At 31.7% G+C, this 22,416-nt stretch overlaps 1 protein-coding gene across 2 annotated transcripts in view; it reads left to right on the top strand.

Moving 5' to 3' along the window:
* FSTL5 (follistatin like 5) overlaps positions 1–22,416 on the top strand; it is a 723,315-nt gene that overhangs the window by 217,385 nt on the left and 483,514 nt on the right. For both annotated transcript variants that reach the window (XM_032863481.1, XM_032863472.1), the window contains exon 4: positions 11,607–11,855. In XM_032863481.1, coding sequence (XP_032719372.1) covers positions 11,607–11,855 — 249 coding nt within the window. The remainder of the gene's footprint in view (positions 1–11,606; positions 11,856–22,416) is intronic.

Below are 22,416 nucleotides of genomic sequence, written 5' to 3'. Positions count from 1 at the left end.
AGAAACAAGGATAGTCATCAAGTTATAAAAACCATACAATATCAGTCCAATGAGATCATGTGGCACTGATGACTAAAAGGCATAATGAGAGAGAAACCCTTGGAAAAGAGTATCAGTGCCAGGTATGTTGGCAGGGCAGGGAAAGTGAGGTGCCAGATCATGAGATAACTTCTAAATTTATACCAAATCTGCCATATCTGTCTGCCAGTGGTGTAAAATGGAAAAGCAATAATATTATCTAAGCAAATTATACATGATATAAAGGTGTGTATAGAGATTATCATGTGCAAATGGAAATTAAAACATTTCTAAAAAGATAAAAATTTTTTGTATATTGTAGTATAATATTGTCCTTTGTTATATAACTTATAAAGAGTTTATCAGTGCTTTGAAAGTAACCAACATCCAGTGACTGGGAAAACACCAGAATCAAAATATTTGGAATGCTGAGAGAGCAACTCACTTATCTAATAAAATTAATAAAATAATCTTTAAAATAACTGAAAAAAGCTTTTGTATTAGTCACACAATGAATTAAAATATTTATTTTATTATGTGGAAAAATGAGATTGCAAATATGCAGATGTGATAAATATAGAATGAGCTGAAAAAACAAATTGTTTTTTTAGAAAGTGTGAAATAATAAACAGTGATATGAAACAAAACAATAACAAAAAAATACATAAACCTAGAAAATAGAGGTAAATTAGTTAAGACCAAAGACCTAAAAATCATAGTGGAACATAGCTAAATGAGATTTTAAATAGAAATACATTAGGGTAATTTTAGCTTCATAGAATGAATTTGGAAGTTTTCCTTCCTTTTCTATTTTTTTTTTTTTTTTGAATAGTTTGAGAAGAATAGGTATTAACTCCTCTTTAAATGTTTGGTAGCATGCCCCTGTGAAACCATCTGGCCTTGGACTTTTTTGGGGGGAGGCAAATGAGTTCTTTTATTACTGATTCAACTTCTTGGTTGATTATTGGTCTGTTCAAAATTTTTTTTTTTTTATTTCTTCCTGTTTCAGATTTGGTAGTTTATATGTGTCTATGAGTTTATCCATTTCTTCCAGGTAATCCAATTCATTAGCATAGTTTTTCATAATATTCTCTAATAATTGTTTATATTTCTGTGGTGTTGTTATTTCTCCTCTCTCATTTGTGGTTTAATTTATTTCAGTCTCTCTCTCTCTCTTTTTGATAAGTCTGGGTAGAAGTTTATCTTTTTTTTTTTTGGTCGAGAACTAGCTCCTGTTTTCATTGATCTGTTCTATTGATTTTTTTTTTTTTTTTAGTTTCTATATCATTTATTTCTGCTCTAATTTTTATTATTTCCCTCCTTCTGCTGGCTTTAGACTGTGTTTGTTGTTCTTTTTCTAACTCCTTTATGTACAAGGTTAGATTGTTTATTGAGATTTTTCTTGCTTCTTGAGGTGGGGTTGTATTGCTGTATACAATGAGATATCTTTTTATAACTGTCAGAATGGCTAAAATCAACAACAATAAAAGAAACAACAGGTGTTGGGTGAGGATGTGGAGTTAGAGGAAGGAAACTTCTTGCACTGCTGGTGGGGGTACAAACTGGTGCAGCCAATCTGGAAAACAGTATGGAGTTCCTCAAAAAGTTAAGAATAGAACTACCTCCAAATCCAACAATTTTATTACTAGATATCTACAAAAAGGATACAAAAATGTTAATTCAAAGAGATATATATAAGAGATTAATTCAAAGAGATATATATGTGTTTATAGCAGTATTACCTGTAATAAGCAAATTATGGAAACAGCACGAGTGTCCATCTACTCACTGATGAAAGGATAAAGAAGTGATAGAAGTGACTTATGTATATATTATATACATAATATGTATATATATATATACACATAATACATACATATAGATGTGTGTGTGTGTGTATGGCTTTAGTTTTGATCGTTTGTATACATACACACAATGAAATATTACTGAGCTATGAAAAAGAATAAAATCTTGCCATTTGTAATATGGATAGAGCTAGAGAATATTCTGCTAATTGAAATAAGTCAGAGAAAAAGATAATATGTGGAATTTAAAAAACAAAACAAACAAGCAACTGAAAAAAAAAGCAAACAAAAAGGGAGGCAAACCAAGCCCACTGATGATTATCAGAGGAGGAAGTGGGTGGAGGGATGGGTTAGAGAGGTGACAGGGATTAAGGAGAGTGCACTTGCTGGGAGGAGCACTGGGTGTTTTATGAAGTGTCGAGTCACTGTACTGTGTACCTGAAACTAATATTACACTGTATTTTCCTTAATTGGAATTTAAATAAGAACTTATAAAAATTTAAATAAGATTTTAAAATAAATATATTAACAATTCTAGTATAACAATCATTTTTTGTTAGGATAATTAGTTTTAAGCTATGTAAATTATATTTCTGCTATATACAGCTTAATTTTTGGACACATGAAAAAAGCACATATATATTAAAGCTTCTTAATATAAAGGAAATAATAACCAATAACTTAAAAAAATAGAACCTCAAGATCTTGGCAATTGTATATATAAAAAGTCTCTTGTTATTTTAGTGGATAGAAAGAGAGTTTTTATTTTCTATATGTATTAGAGAAACATCATGATGGATTGTCATTTCAGCTGGAAAAGAATATGCTAGACTTAACTCTGTGACTGTACGTGATAGTAAAGTACTAAAACAATTTACCAGGCAAGAACTCAGAAAACTGCCTTTTTTTTTCGTATCTGTACTCTGTTCTTTGTACCTTATTTGCAGCACTTTCTTATAGTTGCTTCTGCTTTTCATACATTCAAATCCTTCCACCACATCATCCTCATCAGTATCATGGTAAGTATCTGTGCATGTCAAATCCTTTCACCACACTTAACAAGTAGAACTATTATTCTGAATAGTGTCATAGTCTTACTTCCCCACTCTTCTATGTGAGATGACAAAATATTGATGAAAAATAATACAATAATGTAAATTGATGCAATTAAAGATATTTGAATTCCACCCTCAATTGTGTTATTTTAATCCAGAACCCATTATTTATTGTGCTTACTGTTATTATTATTCAAGAATATTGAGACTGCTAAGAATTTCTTCAATGGCTTACAATGCTATTCACAAAGTTATCTTTATTTATAACTACTTCTAAACTCTTTCTTCTAATATTCAAAGCTACTCTTTTTGCTTCCTCTCTTTATGACTGATACTGTACTGCTCTATAAATTGATTTGCTTATAGCTGTCCTTGTTCTGACTCACATTAGTTCCACAAGGCCAGGCTGCTAGCTTCCTGACTATTGTTTCTTTTCTATCCAGCATATCGGATCTTTCTTAAAACTATAAAATACCAGCCTCCACTGCCAGAGTAGAACATCCCTAACATAGTGCTCAGGGCTGTTCATTATAATCCTTTTCTAATATGCTAACCACATCTTCTAACAATCTCTGCATTCTTGTAACATGGAATCATTGTGTGCATATATATACACCTTTGTTCAAGATCTCCTTTTCAGATTCTCTTCTTTACATGACTAATCCCCATACAGTGCCGGCCTTTTCTCCTCCAGAATACTTTCTAGAATCCTACTGGTCTGGATTGCGTGTCCTTCCATTATAAGGTGGTTACATAATACGTTTGAGGTAGTATTCTTTTATTTCCTCCTTGAACTTTGTCCAGTTCAAGCTGTGGATTGAACCTGTGTCTGTTACTGCTAAGATGTTAAGTGCATGAAAAACCAAAAACACCTGCTTTTATTCCAAAACCTACATCAGGGGAACTGACAGAATTCAGAAGATAAGGTTTATGAAAAAATTGTATAGGAAGCAGATTTAAGCCAGAGTTGATGGAGGGGAGAAGTAAGTGATTTGTTGAAAGAAATTAGTTGATGTGAATAGAGTGTCTTGTGTTTTCTTTTTCTTTTCTTTTCTTTTTTTTTTTTTTTTTTTTTTAACGTGCAAAGAATTTGAGTGACCATGGGAATCGGAGTTAGAGTTGTAAAGTAATGAACTGTGTATTCTGAACTTGACATCAAATGTATTTGATCTCTCATGCTTTGCTGTTTCAGAAAGCCCTCCCTTATGTTGACTTACACCGGCAAAGAGGAAAAAAAAAACAAAAAAACCCACAACAAACTCGAAAAATGACAGAGATTGAAGTTTTATAACTTAATCATAGAAGTATAGTGTCCTGGATGTGGTAATAAGTTGAGTTTTAGGAAACAAAGGCTCTTTTTTGCAAATAATGGATGATCAAGTTCTGTTGATGATGGAGAAAGTTGTGTGATGGAGAAAGGGGATATATAGGAACTCTTTGGACTTTCAATTTTTTTCCAAATTTTTATTGTTGTCAAATACATAAAAAATTACCTTTTTAACCATTGTTAATTGTATAACCCAGTGGTTAATTATGCAACCATCACCACCACACTTCAGAATTCTCCAAATCTCTTTTTTTTTTTTTTAAGATTTTATTTATTTATTTGACAGACAGAGATCACAAGTAGGCAGAGGCAGGCAGAGAGAGAGAGAGGAGGAAGCAGGCTCCCCGCAGAGCAGAGAGCCCGATGCGGGGCTCGATCCCAGGACCCTGGGACCATGACCTGAGCCGAAGGCAGAGGCTTTACCCCACTGAGCCACCCAGGTGCCCCTCCAAATCTTTTTTCATCTTGCAAAACTGAAGCTGTACCCATTAAGCAACAACTCCCCATTTCCCCTCCCCCGGCCTATTGTCAAACTACCATCCTAGTTTATGTCTGCATGATTTTGTTTCCCTAGGGATCTCATAATTGGAATCATATTGTATTTGACTTTTTGTGATTATGGAAGTCTGTACTTCCACACAATTGTAGGAAGGGCAGAGGGAGAGGGAGAAGTGTATCCCAGCCTAACCAACTGAGCCACTCAGGCACACCAAGAAAAATAATGTTTTTCAAAAGAAATGAAGCATATTAAAAGCAATTTATTGAAGTAGATTTTAAATTGGAAACTTTTAAGGTCTAAAAGCAATATTCTTCTAGCAGTCATTCTTACAGTTCTAATAAAAATTTCTGTCTTTTCTCCCTCAATTCCTATTGGCCATTTGACTGGTCTGACTCCAGCAATCAGCATTATAATTAATCGTTAGGTTTTGTACCCAGATCTACCCTTCCATTACAATGTTTGACCTTCACTTTAAGTATTTTATTTTGTTATTTAATATTCTTCTTCTTCTTCTTTTTTCTTTTAGATTATTTATGTAAGAGAGAGAGAAAGAGCACAAGCAAGGGGTAGAGGCAGAGGGAGAGGGAGTAGCAGGTACCCTGTGAAGCAGGGAGACTGATGAGGGGCTGGATCCCAGGACTCTGGATCATGACCTGAGCTGGAGGCAGAGGCTTAACCAATGGAGCCAGCCAGGAAGCCATAGTCATTTAATATTCTTTATCAAGTGTGAAAATATCTACATTGTTTGAGAATAATCCATCTACAGCTTTAATTTTTTAAATAAATAAGAAATAAGATATTTTTAAAGTTTTGGGTTTATTCCAAAGCCTGAAATACTTCAAGTATCACAGATGATTGAACAAATGTCTTTACTCTCATTGCATATACTTCTATAAAATAAAGCTTTTATATTATGTCTGCTAATTGATTTATTTTCTTTGCTATATCAATCAACATCATTTATAGAAGATAGTAGCAGCCATTAAACAAAAGAAATACTTCTTTCCTTTAATATCACTCAAAATCTTTACAGAACTAAAATATCTAAACATAAATGTTTTGTTTTTAATTGTCACTGCTATGTAAAGGAAAGGTCTCAAATGCCATATACACACCTACGATCTATCTGTCTGTTTCTCAAATTATCTGTCTACTAGCATATCTCTAATGCCATTGCATTCCTAGCTACTGAAGGACACTATTATCAAGTACAATTTAGCTTCCAACCATTTCCATGATCTAAAAATATCACAGAGAAGATGAGAATATTGTTATTTGCTGAAGTGTATAAACACAAGTTCTCAACAGGATAGAAATATTAAGTTATTAGAGAAATCATGGCTCCTAGATGGGACACAGGAAAAATAAAATTAATGATGAGGAAACATTTTTGTATGCTCTGTTATCAAGGTCACTAGTTGGGGTGAAAGATTTCTGAGAGTGCATCTTAGCCTCTTTCAGTGTTCTGCTGTTGGAATTATACTGCAGTTGAGGACATCAAACAAGAAGTAAATAACTGTTAGCATATTAGCTAGTGATAACTTCTTAAAACAACACATCAAAAATCACCTGTGCTGGCAAAAATTTCTTTGATTTCAACAGAAACTATATTTTGGATCGTTGGAACTTAACTGAATTCCTGGTTTTTGTTTTGTTTTGTTTTACTTATCTTTTTTTCATATTTACTTCTTTTAAAATCAATCTGATTGCAGAATTACATGAAGGTGCTTACAGAAGTCCAATGGACTGTCTAAAATAAGATGGGGAAGAAGTTTCCAAATTCACTGGAGTACCGTCATGTGACCATTTAAACTGTCTTTCAGTAGTGGTGCACTGGGCAAACTATCATTCATGCAGACTTATTTTGATTGACTTCACAAAGCAGCAGCAGGATAAACATATCTCAATCATTAAAGGTCATGAAAAGATCATATTGTGCTCAATCTTCTGCAGGCATTGGAATATTTACTTAAACTGCTACTTGCCATGAAGTTTGTAAGGACTGACTGTGTTTTGTTAGAGTTTGCAGTGTGCAACAAAAAATTGTATTTTGTATTTACTGAAGAGTTTTGTGATTTTTCTATATGTGGGTAACAAAACCATCACCAAAGTATTATACTTATTTATAAAGCAAAATGTTATTATATAAATTTGAAGGTGTCTTGTTTTTGCAGATAAGGGAAATTTTTATGTAATGGATATTCTTGAAAATTTTAGACATGTTACTTGGGAAAAACATATTTCCACGCTCCCATAAATTCATTCCTAATAGACGTATTAAAGCTAGAGTTGTCAAAAGCTGTTCTTTATTCATTCCAGTGATTTTAAGTCAATATATTCTACATGCCAAGTCTACAGTAAGTGATAGTTCTTAATAATTATAACTATATTTGTTAAACACAAACTCTTAAGCCAAGCACGTGCAGTGCATTATCTCACAGAATCCTCTTGTGGTATCAATCATATTATCCTATGGCCATTATTATTATCCTCATTTTATTTATTCATTAAATAATACTTCCAGAGTTTCTTTGTTCTAGTTAGGGAAACTGAGGCACACCAATTTTAACTAATTGCCTAAAAATTGCACTTATAGTGACTGTTGGAATACAAATTAAAGGACTCTGATTTCATGATCCATTGTTGTAATTATTAACATGATAAAAAATAGAATATATAATGACAAAATCTTAGAAAAGAGAAATTAGAAAATCTAAGTGAAAAATAATTTCACATTTTATATGACTGAGGCTATTTTTAAAATATGAAAATATTTAAACTAGATAATTATATGATTATTTAATGTAGGTGAGTTTAAATATGATGCATTCTAGAGAAAGCTTAATATATTTCTCAGATAACAGCTTTTATTAAAGTCAAAATCGTGTTTTGCCAAGCATTCTTAAATGAAGGGATTAAATGAGAGTAAATCTGAAGATAATTTATTACTTCCCTCTTATCTAACTATTTGAATATCAGGCCTGAAGACATTATAACCTGGATGAGGTCAGACAAATAGGTAATAGAAAAGCAAAGACTCTAACCCTGTTCTCTAGCCAAAAATCTTCTGTTTTGTTTAACAATTCAAAGTTAACCTAATACTCATATTTTGGACTCGAACATTATACATTTTTATGAGACAGTTAACACCTCAATAACTCGGCATTCTAAATTAATTATGTTTCTATTCCACTGGAATCATTAGAGGTAGTCATTAGCATATCAATATCTGTTTTTTTCCTTCCTCTGCTGTTCCTATTTTCAATTCAGTATCAGTCTATTTCCTACCTTGTCTATTCCTAGAGCAGCCTTCTGAATGTCTAACCCATTTGTAAGACATTACCTCAACTGCGACATGATACATTGCTTGTGAGGTTTTACCTGTTACTATCCATCTCACTCTCCTTTGTGCCCCTAAATTTTTACCTCACTACTTGACACTCAAATTCTGCCATATGCCCTTTGTGAGCCACTAAAAAAAGTGTCAACAATTATTATTTTCGTCTATCCTATAGCAAGTGACATAGAACCTTGCAAATAATAAGTAGAGTTTATTAAAGTTTATTTCACTTTACATCAAATCTATATTAAGTACTGTTTGATAAATTGCATATTTCATATATAAATGACTTGATGAGGAGTGCATCATGATTGGGAATCTGAAATGACCATCTTTAGTATTCTATATAATTATTTTGCTTTATAACTTGGTGTCTTTTATCTTTTAAGGTTTCATTTTAGTTTTAAATCTGAGGAGTTTTTATAAAGCTCTGAAGGCATAGAATTTATAAAATGATGTAAGTGTTAAATGTACAACACTTTTTTTGGAACAAATGCTATTTTATCAAGTTATGAGAGAGCAGGATATAAGTTCTTGATTAAAATTCATTTAGTGTGTCATCTGACTGAATGTACTTAAAAGAAATCTTTGACATGTTGATCAGATTAAATTGATTTAATCTCAGCTGAAACTTAAGTTCAGCGTTAGTCATGGATAATTACTGTCAGAAAGGATATGTTCTAGCTATTCATTTACATAATATGAGCCTTCTTTTGGATTGCATATGAATTAATTAAATTTCCTTTAATTGTAGCAACTACATGCAACATGCAGCTTCTAGCTAGTTCATTAACTCCTAGAAAATGGCCAATATCCTAATACAAATCTCTGAGCTGGAGTACAGGCTTTGAGAGGAAAAAATTAAGAAGAAAGACTCTAGGAATGCAATTTACCAACCTAGATATATGAAAAATGATTCCATTTTTAGCAGACATTCTTCCCCAAAATGAAAACTACTAATTCAGTTAGCTAACTCATTTGTAACTAAAATGTAAAATGATCAGACTTTCAATAAACATTAGACTCATTCCTTGACAGTAAAAAATTATTCTCTTGATAAATCCTAAACTATTTGATGGCAAAAAAAACAACCACTTAGAATTAGATAGTAAGAACACAAAGGAAATATAAGGTATACAAATATGTGAGTTTCCTGACAGTCACATCTTGGACTCTATAAACATTAGATCAACAATTGGCATAAATACTGGCATAAGGATGAGGAAAAGTATTTTCCAAATTGAAATCAGTCATTATTTTACAGTCACAATTGAAATAATTTTGGACTTTTTAAAAATGGAATGCATTGAACATTAGAAAGCAATAATACCAAGAGAAAACTTTGCCCAGTATTATATCCACCTAGCTGTTTGTTTTTCTCTATCTTTCCTTAGTTAATTCTAAATACTTGCATTATTTTATGCTTTTACTCATAGCTAACCTTCTCATCTTTTCCCTTTAAGAGCATTACCTAATTGTTTACCTAACCTTTTCCTTGTGTTGCATTTATTTTAAATATAAAGTAGAATTTCAATAAATCAAAGACCCTGAAGTATGATCCCAGAAACAACAGTGTAATCATTACATGAGAACTTGGAAATATAAATTTTGGGCTACACATAGTCCAGATCACTGAGTTAAAAACTCTGAGGTGGCTTGGAGGCTGAATCAATGTTTTAACAACTATACTAGGCCACTTTAATGCATGCCAAATTTTAGGAACTACCACATTAAGTATATTTTACAAAATTTACTAAAATATTTCAGTGAGTTATCATATAAAATAACACTATATCGAGAAGATCTATTCAGAAAATTATGTATCTTTTTATTTCTTTTTATTTTTTTAATTTTATAGATTGTTTTCTCAATAATTGGAACGTGGTATCAAAGTTCAAATACTTAAAAATTGCTTTTGAGAAGATTTATTCCAATTTATATCTGTATTAAAAGACATGCTTTAAAAAAAATAGTTGATAGTATGGTCTTTTCTTTTAGTAATATTAAATTTGCTACACTCCATTTGGTAATACATGTATATAGTAAAGTAAACTGCTTTATAGGTTTCATTTAAAAACAAATAAATATGATTTTTTAAATACTTGTTCAATTGTATATATCTGTCCTTATGAAAACTAGTCTTTAAAAAGGTAGTTATAATAATAATAATAATAGGCAATTTAATGGAGTTTTACATGTGCCAAGCCCTTTAATTTTGATAATCCTATGAGAATATGGTATTATTCCTATTTTACAGACAAGGAAACTCGGATGTTTAGGTACTTGCCCAAGGTCCTAAAGTTTGTAACTGGTGGGGTTATGGTTTAAACTCTGGATCAGAATCTGTGTTTTTATTTATTATGATGTCGTCATGTGGAGAGATGGTTTTAAATCAACAAGCTAAAATTATACACTAAATATCTAAGAAAATTACTGTAGTATATTACCTCACAAATCTTTTCATATGTGTATGTATATACACACATGCATACGTATGTATATGTATATATTATATCTGTGTGTTTTTATATCTTATATCTGTGTGTGTTATTATATCTGTGTGTCTATAAATATATATACTTATATAAAAATATATAAAAATAGATATCATATATCTATTTTAATATATTTTATAATTAAATATATTTATAATTAATATATTGAAATATATGTATAATTAAAATTAAATTAATTACATTAAATTAAAAATACATACATATATATTTTTAATGATTTTTTTAACTTCTTTTTTTACTGATTTTTTTTTAATTTCCAGTCAGATAAATTCTCAAAGGATAAAAGCCAAATCTGTCTTAAAAGTGTGGTGATTCAAGCTGATTAGTTTGGTTTTAGTACAAGACTGCTGGATCTACTTACTCTTTTCTGATGCCAATGGAGATTGTTAAACTGAATATGTAGCAATAAAATTGAATTCTTCATGATTTATTCATTTAGTTAAGAAATGTATTTGTAATTGTCCAGTGGCAAAGGTCAAACAAGAAAAGATCAGTACCAGAACCCACAAGGAACAATTATTTCCCATTCTTATTTCTTGTTTTATATACATACATGTCATTTTTCCTACTATTAATGTAAAAGTTGATATTTATTTAACATTCACTATATGACAGGGAAGTGATTCCTGTGGATTCTTACATGTAATATTTTGTACAACTTTAGGAGGGAGTCCATACTATTACCATCAGTAACAGATGGGACAACTTGGCACAAAGAAGTAATTTGTCCAAAGACATATAGCTAATAAATGGTAGAATCAGTATTTGAACTCAGGCAGTTCAATTTTGGAGATCATGTTCTTAAGGACCACACTACTCATCGAAGAGGGAGAAAAGAGCTCCACCACAGGGGGTAGGAGGGAAAGACTATTGAGAGTGTTTTCAAAAGGTCATCTACCTGTCTAATGCAAGTCTCTTTTGTACTGAGAACAACTGAACCCTGATTATACTATATTTCTCATAGACTTTTCCTTATTTCATATTTTGACATGCACGTATTATTTAAACACATAAATGCAAATGATTTTCCTCTTCTTTGTCTTCAGGATTCCTGATTCAGGATGGCGCTCTGGGGTCTTGTGAAAATAAATACTGTGGTTTGGGAAGGCACTGTGTCATCAGCAGAGAGACAGGGCAACCAGAATGTGCCTGTATGGACGTTTGCAAGAGACACTATAAACCTGTGTGTGGATCTGATGGAGAATTTTATGAAAACCACTGTGAGGTGCATAGAGCTGCTTGCCTGAAAAAGCAAAAGATTACCATTGTTCACAACGAAGACTGCTTCTTTAAAGGTAAATACAGGGTGAACCTAAAGTGTCACCTTCTATTCCTTTCCTTCTCTCCACTACTGCCTTTAAGTTTAAACTGTAGCATGATTTCCTATCAGCAAGTATTTAAAAAGAGAAAGAAAAAAATGTGAGTTTAATTACATCAATAAGCAGTAAGTATATAGGAATGTACATGGACACAATTCTGAGTCTAAATTATGAGTACAAAGTTGGCCAAAATATGACTCAAATTTAATATAGCTTACAGCATTGCACCATATGGCTTCCCAATCATGGCAGTTATCTTGGGACACAGGGAGGCCAATTCAGCCAACAGGCCAAATCTACCCGGTGAAAAGCACCTGGAGTGGAGTGAGTGAATAGTGAATGCCAAGCCATGCTGGGATAACATCTCATTTCTTCCTGATTAAAAACGATGGGTTTCAGTTTGCACCACATAATTTGAGTTAGATGGAACCGTAAATGTCCATTGAGATAACCCTGAAGAACTCTGCTAAATTTACATAGTAAATGTGGGATTACAACAACCTAAAACCTAAAAATATTGGTATTTATTTTATTGGTACCCCAAACCACTGGTTACTGCTTATGAAAAAGTATTGCCGAATTAGTAATTTTAGAAATTATTTTAATGTGCTATGTAAGTACATAAATCATTGAACATTTCTAATGTTATTTATTCATAAGCCTATTTTGTCTTTATTTGTTTCTACTGGAGAAAATATTTGCTTATTTATAGTCAAAACTCAGACTGAAATTCTGAGATGTTAAATATACAGAACATTCGAATAGGTTGGTGATCAACCTGATTTCTAATCTTCACTTGGTTCCCATCCCATTTTTTCATAACTTTCCTCAAGTTTATTTACACCTAAGACTTTTCTGATATTAAGTAAAATGGCTAAAAACCTTCCTTTCTCAAACATGGTAGAATAAATAAAATATTATTTCCAAGGTGATAATAAAATGATATACAGAGCTTTTCAAATGATATAAGGTGAAATACTCTGTAGTCAAGTGTGGCTACTAGAAGCCCATTGATATAATTGAAGTAAAATGTTAATAGTTTCTTTACGACGGTGAACTAGGTGCACCTTGAATTCATGCACAGAGTATTTTATGATATCAGGTTCTCTTCTTGTACAGAAAGAATAGCATATGTTTTGGTTTCAAGTTCAATTTATTCCCTTCTTCTATCAAATCTATTTTACAATTAACTAAAATTAATTCTATTAGCAATGTGCTTTAAAATTCATGGAAGAGTGTGTGTGTGTGTGTGTGTGTGTGTGTGTGTGTATTTATTCTGTCATTTCGACCTAAGATGGTATGGTAGCAATATTGCTGTGCCACTGATGCATGACATCATACAACTATATACATAATATTCTATTAAGGTAATTTAGATACATTCTCAAAATGAGGTTTTGTCCAACTGACACCCAGCAATCAGTTATGTGAAAACATATGATATTAGATATCATGTGAGAAAAAAACATTTGGTATATTCTAATGTTCAACTTTATTGCTGGATACTTAGGCATAATACAAGTCAATGTGTATATCAGCACAGACATAGATGAACTGGATATAGCTAGGAATCTTTTCTGCCCTATGGGTTCACAAAACAATGGTTTGAAAAACTTTTGTCTTTCAGACTTATACCGAGTATATTTATCAAATTTATTGATTTTTTTCAAAAGACTTTCTCATCATATATAAGTCAAAATGCTTCCTTAACTAATTACACCTAGTATTAAAATTTCATTAGGGGCGCCTGGGTGGCTCAGTGGGTTAAAGCCTCTGCCTTCGGGTCAGGTCATGATTCCCAGGGTTCTGGGATCCAGTCCTGCATTGGGCTCCCTGAGCACCAGGGATCTTGCTTCCTCCTCTCTCCCTGCCTGCCTCTCTGCCTACTTGTGATCTTTGTCTGTCAAATAAATAAATAAAATCTTAAAAAATTTTTTCATTTATATTATCTGGGTTAATTACCAAAGGTTTATGCATTACTCGGGTCTCAGAATTTGTGTCTTTGGATTATTTATTTTGGGATTTTGCCTAACACATGTATACCTCACAAGAGGAATTTATTTCAGCAGAAAGGAACTAAGTGATGTACAACCAAACAATAAGTTACCTGTCTTACTGGTGTGCAGTTGACCAAGTTTAAGGTGCAAAACAAGATTCATGACAGCTAAATGCCTGACATGGTTGGTTGTCATGGCCTAAATTAATCCTTGTGATTATGAACTTTATTTTCCGTAGAATTTCTGCAATTATATAATGGCCCAAAGGAAGAAGCAAATTAAAATATTAAGTTCAAGAACTGCTAAAAACCTATGTTTAATTAGATTTTTAATAGAAAAAAAATCAAAACAAACTAAATAACAGGAATGAGTTTTCCTCCAAAAAAATTTTTGTTTTTAGATCTAATAAAAGGTAATTATGCAAACCTTAGAATAAGAGTCAACAAACAAGAAACTAATGGCCAAACTCAGGTTACAGTCCACTTTTTTTAAAACAATGTGTTATTGGAACAGAGCCTCAGCTATTTATTTAGGAATTTCCTTTGGATGTTTCGCAAAATGAAAGGAGATTTGAGTATTTATAACAGACATAGTATGGTCTGCAAAGCATAAAAAACATTTTGTCTGGATCTTCCCATAAAAAGTTTGTTAACATCTGCTATAAAAGATTACCAGTGCCTTAAAATTAATTTTTAAAAATACTGAAAGATCTTCTCTATGTCTTCGTGGTTGTGGTGTTAAATATAGGGACCTACTCATGTGTTACATTACATTAAACTCATGTCCACACACAAATGGTCACATATAAAACAGGAAATCTGAGTAAGATCAGTGGGTAGTGTTAAAGATGATATCCTGGTTATGATATTGCACTAAAGTTTTCAAAATCTTACTATTGGTAGAAACTGGGTAAAGCATACATAGAATCTCTACTATTTCTTACAACCTCATATGACTCTACAGTTATCTCAAAATAAAAGGAGTTTAATAAGAAAAACTACTTAAAATATAAGCAAATAAGATAATTTTAAAGAAAGTACGGTTTACATTATTCATTAATTATTTCAACCTTAAGGTTAAGTCCTATTTTACATATCAAATTTATCAGATTAATGTTTGTCATTTATATTAAACTTATTAAAATGAGTTATATCTGTACAATCATGTTTATTGATTATATTAAAATTAAGATTAGAGCTCAAGTTAGGGAGATTTATATCTATATTTACTTTTGCATCTTTATATCTATGCATATATCTATACCTACAACTGTATCTATTTCTCTCCCTTCTACTGTATGTGTTAAATATTTAAATACCTCAGTAGTGTGCTTAGCACTTGCTATTACTAACTCTTAAATAGAGACAATGATTCACTAAGAATTTTCTTTAGTGATTTATGATATGTGGAACCATAAATAAAACATATAATAGATCTAAGAATATAGCATCTTTAAATTTATTTCTATTCACATTTCTGTGATTACAAAGAAACTGACTATAATAGGATATAGAATATTACAGTATTTTTTACTGGCACCAAAAACTTTAAGATGATACTTGGCATATGTTGGGGAGGAAAAAGTTTTTCTATATTTCTATTCTTCTGGCTGGCCTAATAATCAAATTGACATGAGACAGGTAAGAGGAGAAAAATAAATTCAATTACATATACATGGGAACCCATAAGAAAATGAGACTCATTGACAGGGAATTGAGGTTTATATGCATCCTGAAGTAAGAAGAGGGTAAGGGTCTGGGACTTCAAACTGGAGAAGACAATCCACAGGGAGATGGAAGAGCAGAAGTTTGGTCAACAAATGTTTGCCATGTCTTGCTGAGTTTTCCTTATGTTACCAAAAAAAACAAAAACAAACAAAAAAACTTCTGTAATAAATACTACTGGTACACGTCCCCTTATCTCAATTCTTTTACGCAGCTGAGGGGAGGAGGGGACCAAAAAGGTCTTCGTGGGTTTGTAGGGCCTTTGTTGTCTTCAAATAAGATTGTCTGGAAATAATCCTCATGCCAAAGTGACACATTCTGAGGTGAACTGTACTGAACCCCATCACATAGCATAAAACATTCTATTTTTGTGTAAGGCCTAGCTGTTCCTTGTGATAGCAGTTTTGGCTTAAAGTCATTTCCCATCCCCACTCTACCCCCAAAGGGCTTCTCGCTTCTGCAATTCATGTCATTAATAACAAGTATAATTTTCTCTTACCCTTACTCTGGGTCTGTTTTACACAGCAGAATTTATTTACTCAGACAATAGATATAAGCTAGAGTAAGAAACTCAAGATATAACTTATGCCAAAATGAGTAAGGAATTAAACCTTTTATGAGAAAGTCAATTGAACAGAAACCCTTTTGCCATTTACTATGCTGAGAATAAAACCGCCATAAAAGCAAATGTTCTGTGCACTTAAATGTGCATCACAAACAATAACAACTTGGGAAATATGGTTTTTATGGCTATGTGTGCACTATTTGAATAAGATCTGACATTGTGTTCTTTTTCTTTGGTATGATTTGGAGAGACATTCATATTCCATTTTTTAATTGGTTCTTTTACTGGATTTTTTTTTTAAGACAGGATTCCAGAACTTGAGCTAGAAAACTAGGCTGCCAATGATACAATGCTATTTTAAAATATAACCGTAATTATTTTGTTAAAATACATGGGATTTTAGATTACCTTTTCTTTTTTTGAAGGAAGGCTTTGTAAAGTTTCTATTTTATGTTTGTCTTTTATGCCATTTCATGAAAAATAGTAACCTTGATAAATATTTAAACTGTGGAAAGCAACACCTAGATATGTGTTTCTTTGCTTTGGTTTGGGTTTTGGGCAGTATTAGCCAAGTGAAACTGCAGGATGGTAGTGAAATTAATGAATTGGATGACTACAAATTAATGAATTGGACGACTACAAATTGGTTAAGACCATAACATACACACAGATGCTCTAGATCTCTTGAATGCCCTCAGCACAGACAACATCAAACCAATTTGATTAATCCCCGGAATTGGGGTAGATTTACAGTGAAACTTTCTGAATTTGGTGTTATGAAATTGACTGAGTTGTGTTTCACTTTCAAAATTTATCTCACATTTAACATTTAATTAAAGTTAATATAGCTTTGTTGCCGCTCTAATCAAAATGTGAAATACAGAATTCTGTGCATTGCTCATTATATCTGTAGAAATCATTGTAATGTGTACACTCAGCAAGTTACCATTTGTTATTAAAATAATACCAAATGTTTATTTCTCCTCTAATTTTTGAAAATTCTATAAAGGACTCTGTAGACATTATGTATTATATGTGATTTTTATATTTAAAAATTTATTTTTAAATAGTTTTATAGATAGTGGATAAATGAGATTTTACATATAATATGAAAATGATCTAAAGGAAGGAGATTTGGATATTGACTACTTAACAAATACATTAAAAAATATTACCAGAAAGAAAGAGAATATAGGTGATAATAATAGTAATTTGATTATTATTTATTTCAGAACACTGTCACAGTGTTTATTATTATTAGTGTTTTTTATTGTTCCATCATAATAACAAGCCAGTGTACTATAAAGAAGTTGAGATTAAGACTTTAAAAATGGCCTGCAAAACACTTGCAAAGCAAGTTAATGCTAGTTTGTTAAGAACCAAGGGATTCTGTCTTCTTTAGTGCATGTATGCAAATATTTTGCTGAAATATATACCATGATATCTTACTTGCCTAAGATTTTTAAAACTTTACTTTTAATAGTGATTTCCATGAACATGTAACATTATTTAGAAACATTTTTGCTCACTGTGATATTTTGAAGGATTGATTAATCCTTCTTAATCTTAGCCAACTGAAGAACATAGTAACAGGTAATAATTATTTAAGAGTGTAACTTTTATACAATAACTGTGAACATTTGATTGCAATAAATTCTCAAATTTGAAACTGTAAAGACACATATATTTTCTTTTAGGCTTATATTAGTTTATAATCTTGCATCAAAAGACTCTGGTTGAATTACTACATTATTGAATTTGCCAAGTTATAACAGGTTAATTAAGGTGGTAAATTTCTGATTGTAGGTAAGACTACTTAAAGAAAAAATAACTTGAGTTTAGAAATATATTTATTATTAATTTCTTGGTTGACATTTGAAGAGTTATCTTATAATAACCTTCCTCATAGATTTTGTTTAGGCTGATTTTGCTTATCTTATGCTATAAATAGAATATCTATTAGATAGGTGACAATGTTATTTTACTTCCCTACCCTCTTCAAAACCAAAACTTTAGAAATTAAGTGCATTTCTTGATACATTTAATTTTTACCAAAATTTCTCTTTTGTTTGCTGTTATAAGAATTTAATTTAACTTTAAAAAACTTGGATAGTTTTGTTTTTATATATTTTCATGTGATATAATTTTTCTTCAGTTTCAAGCTATAGAATATATATTTTAGTTTAACATTTTAGTGTTAAACTAAGCACTTTCAGGTGCAGGTAGATGGACCTATTTTATGATGTAAAAGTTGTTCTTATCTGGTTGCATATGTATATATGCACATACATTCAAATGTACAGATGCAACCAGATAAGAGCATGTTTTCATGTTTTCTATGATTATACGAACATTCCGTTAGTAGCTATAAGCACAATAATCAATAATGACAAAAAATGAAACATTTTAACATTTTATTAGTTCAAATAATTTTTCTTCTATCTTGAGACTGTTGAAATATTTTATCAGTCATTACCAGTCACTGACACCTTCACTTATAATGTTTATTTTCTCAGTATCGTATTTTCAAATGCAGAATGTGACATTTCTGTACCTTACCAAATGAAGAACATTTTTTACAACCATTATTTTTTTAATGCAATTAAAAATCTTCTCTTTAATATTTCTGTGCAAAAAGAGGATGATGGAAAACTTTCCATTGATTACATTCAGCGTATAAAATTGGGGATAAAATGTTCTAGAAAATGCAACTGAAAATTTTTCTCTATTAGGCTGATTTCTATTTCACTTTTAAAATCCTTTCTGAGTGGGTGGTGTCTGGGTGGCTCAGCCAACTAAGTGTCCAACTCCTAATTTTTGCTCAGGTCATGATCTCAGGGTCATAAGATTGAGCCCTGTATTATGCTTTGCACTGGATGCGGAGTCTGGTTAAGATTCTTTCTCTCCTTCTCCCTTTGTTCCTCCCCTGCATACTCTCTCTGTCTCATAAATAAATAGATAAATAAATTTTAAAAAAGGTAAATAAATAAATAAAATCCTTTCTGAGGAGTGTCTTTAGGTACTTTAGAGGACATTTAAAAAACCTATTAATAATGAAAATTTTAAACCAAATGGGAAAAATGAGAAGCTTTGCCTATGGTTATCATCCAGATAATTACGTGAAAAAAAAATTTGGAGGGAATCACATTGAAGAAAGGAGATTTGGCGTTTTCCAGCACAATGTAAGGCATAGGTAATTAATGATGTTGCTCTTTTGATAACTGGTTAAGGAAAGTATAAGGAATTTCAATTAATAAAAATATAATTAATTTAATGTGGGTAATATGCAATTTGTTTTTTAGTTCATGACACACCATCATCTGGCTATAAATTACTTAGCAACCTCATGGTTACAATAGAGGGTGGTGTGTACTCAGACAAATATGAAGCATTTCATGTGTTCCTCTATGTGATAATCACTTTAAAGACTTGTTCCTATATGTTTCTTTGATCAATATACGAATTTCTAATGATTTGTAGAATGTCTCTCTAAAAGTCTTCCACCAAAATCTAGACATGAGTTGTGATTACATTTTGTCGGTATTTTTTTCCTCTTGATGACAGGTAAAGAGATGTTGGATGAGAATTCATTAGTACAGAAAAGTAAGGTGTAAATTAAGCAAGCAATTAATATCTAGTTGTAGTTACCCAAAAGAGAGATAGATGAGGGTAGTTTGAATCAAGATGACCGCAGTGCCATTGGCAGTACAAAGTTGCCTGGCTATCTGACATATTTTGCTGTGAAGTGGGCATGGAGTTTATGGGAATTAAGAAAAAACAAGCTAACCTAAAAAAAGAAAATTTGAGGAGTCATTTATGGAAATGTGAAACTGGGGGACTCACACATGAAAGTGGATGTGAGGGGAAAATGTATACACATACATATGCATTTAAGGTTAGTTAAATTTAAATCCCTTTTAGACAAGCAAGGAAAATGCCATTTATTCAGTGGAATATGAGTCAGGAAATCAAAGGAAAATTTGGAGGAAGATATAGATATATAGGATTTATTAGTATACTAATAAAGAGACAAGGTAAAGGACTCCGTAGTTGAGATAAACTAGAGACGGAGTGCACACTGGGAAGCAAAGAGTGCAGGGATGGAAGTCTGTTGTACTTCAACCTTCAGGGGTCAGAAGATGGAGAAAGACAGGTAAACCAGACATATACATAGTCTGCAATGATAGGGGTGGGAAATCAGGAGAGTATAGATATATAGAAACTAATTAAGAAAGTGTTTCATGGAGGACAGAATAATTAGCTGAATTAATGTTGATGAAATCAGGTATGATGGAAATTAGGAAATGACCATTGATTTAGTTAACTTGGTTAAGAGAGTCTGTAAAAGAAAATAGGAGCCGAGGAAGTAAGATAGCAAGCACTTTCCAGAAAGCTCTAAAGAGGAGCAGATACATATAGTGATCAGGAGAGAGAGACATGTGGATAGGAATAAGGGAACAGAAAGGGAGAAATTTCATAGGGCAAGAGAAAGTGGAAGTAGCTGTCACAACAGAAGCATTGACTAGGCCAGAGAGAATGGGCTCCAATGGACAAGGGTTATATTTGACTTTAGATGAGAGCTTGGATTCTTCATTCATTAAACAGACAAGGATTGGAAAACTACGTACTTCTAGGTTGTGGTAGATGGACCTATTTTATGATGTAAAAGTTGTTCTTATTTGGTTGCATATGTGTATATGCACATACATTCAAATGTACAGATGCAACCAGATAAGAACACATTATGTCTTATATATTTCACTATTTCAAATATATTTCATATATTTTTTATATGAAATAAGAAATGAAGCATCAGTTGAAAGTGACAGAGGAAAAGCTTTTGGAGATTTGAGAAAAACGAACAAAAGAGTTCGTGAAAAACATAAAGACAACAGGAGAAAAAATTAAAGAAATATGGTAGGATTTCCAGCAGTTTTGAATAACTGCATATCTCTGCTCATAAATTTAAAGAGAGTAGTCTTTTGTGGTTGTTTACTTTTCTACAAATATAGTCAGCTTCTTAGATTAAGGCATTGAACAGATGAAAAATTAGGTTTAATCAGAATTTTTTTCACCCAGGAAGAAATTATACATAAGAGTCCAAAGTCATATTTTCCATATGGGGCAGTATGATTATGTTTCAGGGCAGTATGATTATGTTATCTCTGCTCTTTTTTGTATACCTCCTCTAGTATCCAGAAATCTCCTAGTGGGTATCTTTTGCCTAAGCTTGCATATAGGCGAGAATGAATTTCCCAACTACTTCTACATTCTGGAAATTGTATCACATATTTTGGCTTAACTTCCTTATGCTAACATTCAGTTTACATCTGTGACTCTTGGTCAAAATTTCCAGTAATGGAATCTGTTTAAACTAGTTAGCCAAGTCATACCTTTCCATGATCTTTGGAAAGGAAATGGGCCTATAATAGCTATTTTATTTCAATGACTCTCTACCTCTCTGATCAATTAGCAATCACTGTGATGGGCATGAAAACAAGATATTTACAACTGTATCTATCTATATCATCTATATCTTTATTTTTGGAAATCTATATTTTTGGAAAAAAAGAGGGACAATTGGAAGGTAATTCTCTGAAATAGAGTGTGGGTGGGAAATTACCTTGAAACATATCTAACATAAGATCACTTTATTATTAATTCTGTAAGTCAGTGTTTTTGATGGTGGAAACTACTTTATTTAGCTAAGTAAATCATTTGAAAATTTGAGGAGGCTCAAAATTTTCTACATAATGTTTCTACATTTGAACATATTCAATTTAACCATTCAAGCTGCCAATAATGTTGGAATATAGACTAATTTAATGTGGATATTTCTGGGGTTGTTGACATTAAATTCATTTTTGAATTTTTTTTCCTAAAAGAAGATGAAAGTGTTACTAAAAATTCAGAAAGATGCATGAGCATTTGATGAATTTAATTGATTATTAGTGTAATTAATTGAAAGGAACAATATTACATGTGTTTGATTTTTAAAAATGCTCAAAATTTTACATACTTGTCAAAAGATTTTAGATAATAATAATATAAAATATCTGTAAAAATGAAATATATGTATACACACACACACACACGCACACACGCACACCATGGATTGGTATGTATGAGCAAATATGATTCTTTTAGCCATTCACAGTGATTATATATTGACATGTAATCCTGTGGCAGACCCTCTCTTAATGCTGTGTCCAAAATGTAGATGACAAAGTTGTTACTTTTGCTACCTGGGT

The sequence above is a fragment of the Lontra canadensis genome, unplaced genomic scaffold (genome assembly GCF_010015895.1).
Source record: "Lontra canadensis isolate GAN:19392208 unplaced genomic scaffold, GSC_riverotter_1.0 scaffold1, whole genome shotgun sequence".
In the NCBI taxonomy this organism is placed as follows: Eukaryota; Metazoa; Chordata; class Mammalia; order Carnivora; family Mustelidae; genus Lontra; species Lontra canadensis.
This window is presented reverse-complemented; position numbering and strand designations above follow the sequence as displayed.